The following is a 5,082-nucleotide window of genomic DNA, read 5'->3' as shown; positions in this document are numbered from 1 at the left end:
CCGAGAGCCGACCCCCCACTCAACCGGCACCAGAGCAGCCCCAGAGACAGCAAGACAAGGCCAGGACCCCAGTGAGGCCTCTTGGCCACTCCAGCTGCCCCAGCCCAGCCCAGAGTCAGGCCCCCAGGCTGCCGACAGCTGGGCCTGGCCTTGAAGGCACGGGCAGGCCCCGGGGCACAGTGGGCTGCTTGCGCGGTGGCCCTGATGCCCCTGCCTGGCTCGGCTTCCAAGGCAGGCACCTCCTCCTGGACTGGCCCGGTCCCAGCCCAGCCTCGAGGTGGCCGAGCCAGTGCGGAGGGGGACCAGCTGGAGGCAGGGCCCCAGGCCCACGGAGCTACAGTTGGTGACCCCCGGGGAACACAGCCCCGCTCCCTGCAGGGCTGAAGACTATTCACAGCTGGCAATTCCACGGCCCCCCAGGGTCAGAGTGGCCGGCCAGGCAAACTAACAACCCCCAGAAGAAACAGGTTCATTCATTAAAAACCCAAGCTCTGCCTCTCGCCCAGCTTCTCCCTGAGCCCTCGCCACCTCAGACCCGTCCACCAGGGCAGCCGGTGGGGTCGTGCAGCAAAGGCCACGCCTTCAGCTCCAGCAGGTTCTCGCCGCCGCCTGGTCCTGGTGACGCAGGCGTTCGGACAGCGCAGACTGACAGGTGGCCGCTGTGCACACCCCCGTCCACCAGCGCAGGGAGCCGGCCCAGGGCCCACACACTAGACGACATTGGCACCAACCAGACCTCCTGGCCGGGCTGAGAGGACGTGGACATCACCCCACCATGGCGGGGGCAGAGCCAACCCTGAATGCTTTCAGGGCCCACAGGACAAGGACACGCCGGCCGGCTGGAGCAGGAAGGAGGGGTACTTCTCTCTACAGGACGACTCAGGATGAGAGGAGGAGGGCGCGTTAGAAAGACGGGCTTACCTTTGTCCACCACGTCCCAGACCTCCACTTTCACGATGTCATCAGTGGCTAAACCGGGAAGAGAAGAAGGTGAGTGCCCAAGTGACTGCTGGGCCACAAGGAAGGGCTTTCAGAGCCACAGCCTTCTCCCTGGCACCGCCCAAGGGCACCCAGCTCCGCCCAGGACCTCTGCCTGTGCTGCAGCCTGAGACAACCCCTCCCTAGGTGGCAGGGAGGCCTCCACTCTCCACCCCAAGGATTTTGAGGGGAACCGAGGCGCCCCTGCCAGCCTCACCCAGACTGGGAGAAATGCCTTGGGCGGGGGGGCAGGGGAGGTGAGTGAGGCTCCCTGAGCTGCCCCGAGGCTGCAGGTGCCCTGGTTGGTGAGCAGGGGCCACACCGCTTGGCAGAGGTCCCAGGACCAGCCTGGCTCACAAAGGGGACTCAAGACCCTGCGGAGGCCGGTGTCCTGCTGTGGCCCGTGTGTTCTCAGGGAAAAGCAACGTTTCGACGCCTCGTGAATCCCCACACCCAGGAGCCCCTCCGCCTCCCTGGAAGCTGCTGGCGGCTCCAGCCACGCCCAGGAGGCCGCCAGGTGCCCACCAAGTCCTTAGGGGACAGGGCTGCACACCCCAAGTAGAGACCAGCTGTGGCCAAGGGCCCTCAGCATATGGAGCAAAGGCCGCAGCAGAGGAGCTGCACAGGGCCTGGCTCCAGGGCGGGCTGTGTCCGGGGTGAGGCCAGGTCTCCAGGCTCAAGAACGGAGACCCTGCTGCCCGCCTGCTCCTCTGGGAGGGGCTTAGGGTGCCCAGAGGTGACTTTTTATTTATTTTTTTTCTTTGCTTCTTTTTGCTTTTTTTTTTCCTTTTCTTTTTTTAAATTTATCTTTCATTTTTTGAAGTGACTTTGATGAGAGTCACGAGAGCCCCTATGAGGTCAGGGCGCTCCCACACATGGACCGTTTCCATGACGACGCCACGCTGAGAATGCCCTCTCCAGGGAACCCAGGCCAAGAAGGGCAATGGAATGAAGCCCCGCCCCCCACTGCCCAGCACTCACTTTTGTAGCTCCAGTGGATGCTGGTGACCTGGATCTCCTGGGTGGGGATGTACTCCTCCACGAACTTCTTGCCCTGCAGCCGGTGCCACAGAGCGGTCTTGCCCGTGTTCCTGTCGCCGCGGATCACTATCTTCACTGGCGGGAGGGAGGGAGGGCAGATCAGGCAAACAAACCGAAGCAAATGTTCCCTTCACCGGGTCTGTGTGCACGTGCTTCCCTCTGCGCGGACCCTGCCTGAGTGGCTGGCGAGCGGGGGGAGCGGAGCGCCACGGTGGGCTGGCGGGGCCATCAGGGCCCTAGTAGGCCTCTGCTCCCCTCCCTGCTCCGCAGCAGAGCCCAGAGGCATTCCCTCTGGGGCTGACAGTGGCGTCTGCTCAGCCTTCGCATGCACAGGACAGTGTCTCTCCCCGGGCTGGACTCCGAGGATGGCCAGGGTCAAGGTCAAGGTTGGGTGCTGGGATCGGGCGGCGGCTTCCTAGATGCTGGTGGTTTGCCCTTAACCTACTTTCCTCCGCTCTGTATTTTCAGTGCACAGTTCTGCAGAGCGCGGGGCCTCTGAAGACACGCCGGGGGTGACGGCACAAAGCCCGCGTCCTATCTTGCCCCCTCGACAACGTGTTTATGGGGTGGCCTATGTGCCAGGCGTGGACGCGGGAGGACAGAGCAGGGTCGGGGAGAGCCTGCCACGTGCCTGTGGGACAAGCGGGAGAAGGGGCCAAGGCAGGGGCTGTGCAGGGGCCAGAGCCCATACTCTAGGCAGGAGTGTGGACTTCCTGCTGCCTCGAGAGAAGCCAGGGCTCAGCACCAGGTGCCTGGAGCTGGCTGGTTCCGGGAAGACGCCCGTCCATCTGTCTGCCCAAGGAGGGCAGTCAGTGCCTCGCGGAGCCAGTGGGGTGGACGCGGACCAGGACGAGGTGGGAGTGGAGCTGTCGGGGCTGCCCCCCCCGCCCCCCTGCTGACTTCCACTAACTACCTGTGCAGGGTTTATTCCTCTTCTTGCCTGGTATTTGGGAGATTTGCAACATGCTCCTAGTCTTTGATTGGTATCTCTTAAGTTTTTAACATTTACATTTGCTGTAATAAAGTCGAAAGTTAATAAATTTGTCTTCCTCTTCAAAGACACAAGGACTTCCGAATGCCTTGATTCTGACCTCCTCCGTAATGTGTTGACTCCTGGGATTTTATTTTATTTTATATATTTTTATTGATTTCAGAGGAAGGAAGAGGGAGAGAGAGAAACATCAATGATGAGAGAGAACTATTGATTCGCTGCCTCCTGTACGCCCCCACACTGGGGATCCAGCCCGCAACCCGGGCCTGTGCCCTGACCGGGAATCCACAGGCTGATGCTCTATCCATTGAGCCAAACCAGCTAGGGCCTAGCCTCTACTTTTAAGAGAACATTAGGCATTGGCTCAAATGAGCTGAGTGTTGGCCTGGAGGGCCTTTAAGACTCGCCCAGAAGGGCTAAGAGCAGTCCTTCCCGGCGCAGCACGGATACAGCAGCGGTGCAGCCGAGGGCCACCGCCCTTCCCTCCACGGCCGGCCCAGGGTCTCTTCCACCCACTCACAGCCCCACACCTCTCCTGAGAGAACAGGGGTCGTGTTCTTCCATGGGGGGGCCGCATGGCTACCGCGGACGCACACCTGCGCTCCTTCTGTGGGACGTGGGTTAAAAGCTCCCACGCCCTTCCCTGCGGCTGAGGCTGGAAACCTGCTCCGGGCGCCAGCCCCACAGTGTGGACTCTGCTCCGCTCCCAGCCCGGAAGCTCACTCGGCCCGGTGCTCCCCTCCGCCCCTCTGCACAGCGCCCTGGCCTGAGCCTGGGCCCAGAACAGCCTCCCCGCCCTCTGCCCAGCAGCCAGCTGTGACCTCGAACCCCGCCCTCGTCCCGTGGCTTCCACCTCTCAGACCGGCCCGCGGCGCGTCCTCCCCCTGGAAGGCCCGGATGCACAATCAATATTTGCTGAGCAAATGCACGCGGGCAGGAAAGCCCGGGAGGAGCCGGGCAGGGCAGGACAGGACCGCGAGGGCAGCTGCAAACGGGCTACGGGGCGGCCAAGTCATCTGCCAGACGGAGCGAAGTTTAACACAAAACCGTGAGCAACGGAATTAAACCCGGGCCAAGTGCAGATTTAAACGTCTGGGCAGTAAGTATTCGCACTTGTTCTCTTCTCTGAATGGGAGAGCAACACACGCCGAGCTGAGTGGAAATACATGAACCGCAACCCCTCTCTGTCAACCCTCCCCGTGGCCACGGTTTCCATTGATGAGAGAGAGGAACACCCATCAGCTGCCACCGGGGTCACCCACAACCTGGTCGGTGTCCTGGACCAGGACTCGAACCCGAGACCCTTTGTGCAGGGACCACCTCCTACCGGCGGAGCCAGGGCGGCCAGGGCGCCGCCTCCCTTTCACCCCGCACAGGGGCTTCCCAGGTCCTGGCTCTCACACCTCACCCCCAAATGCCACCAGAGGACAGCGCCCCGCGGAGGAGCAAGGCCCCCTAACCCTGCGGCGCCCGACCTGAAAACGGAGCGGCCAGCCCTCCCGTCGCCGCGGACGGAAACTCCAAGGAGGTCACGGCCGCACCGTCTGCATAATTGATGGCAGACGGAGGGCCTCCCGCAGGGGAGGGAGCCCGTGCCTCCGGAGCTCCTAGCGCACCCCACAAACGCTTCTTTAAAACGGGGGTGGGGGGGCGTGTGGCGTCGCTGATCCAGGGCCATCTCAGACTCTGCCTCCTGGGGGTCATTCTCCATCTTCAAGCCATCACCACGCTTTTTACATTTTCCTTTGTCCACCACGTCCCAGACCTCCACTTTCACGATGTCATCAGTGGTTTTGTAGCTCCAGTGGATGCTGGTGACCTGGATCTCCTGGGTGGGGATGTACTCCTCCACGAACTTCTTGCCCTGCAGCCGGTGCCACAGAGCGGTCTTGCCCGTGTTCCTGTCGCCGCGGATCACTATCTTCATGTTGTACTGCACTCCCTTGGCGAAGCGCCTCTGCAGCGCCTGGTTCATGGACTGCAGCCCGGCCGGGATGTTCTTCTCGCGGCCCGCGGCCGGCTCCGACCCCACCAGCTTCTTGAGCGCGGAAAACATCTTCCCACTCCCCCGT

At 62.3% G+C, this 5,082-nt stretch overlaps 1 protein-coding gene across 1 annotated transcript in view; it reads right to left on the bottom strand.

Annotated features, from left to right (window-relative positions):
* RABL6 (RAB, member RAS oncogene family-like 6) overlaps positions 1 to 5,076 on the bottom strand; it is a 13,129-nt gene extending 8,053 nt beyond the window's left edge. Inside the window, exon 1 of the mRNA XM_015572328.1 lies at positions 4,701 to 5,076. Within this exon, the coding sequence (XP_015427814.1) occupies positions 4,701 to 5,066 (366 nt within the window). The 5' untranslated portion in view covers positions 5,067 to 5,076. The remainder of the gene's footprint in view (positions 1 to 4,700) is intronic.
* Positions 5,077 to 5,082: the final 6 nt, after the last annotated feature.

Source organism: Myotis davidii, unplaced genomic scaffold, assembly GCF_000327345.1.
Source record: "Myotis davidii unplaced genomic scaffold, ASM32734v1 scaffold609, whole genome shotgun sequence".
NCBI lineage: Eukaryota > Metazoa > Chordata > Mammalia > Chiroptera > Vespertilionidae > Myotis > Myotis davidii.
This window is presented reverse-complemented; position numbering and strand designations above follow the sequence as displayed.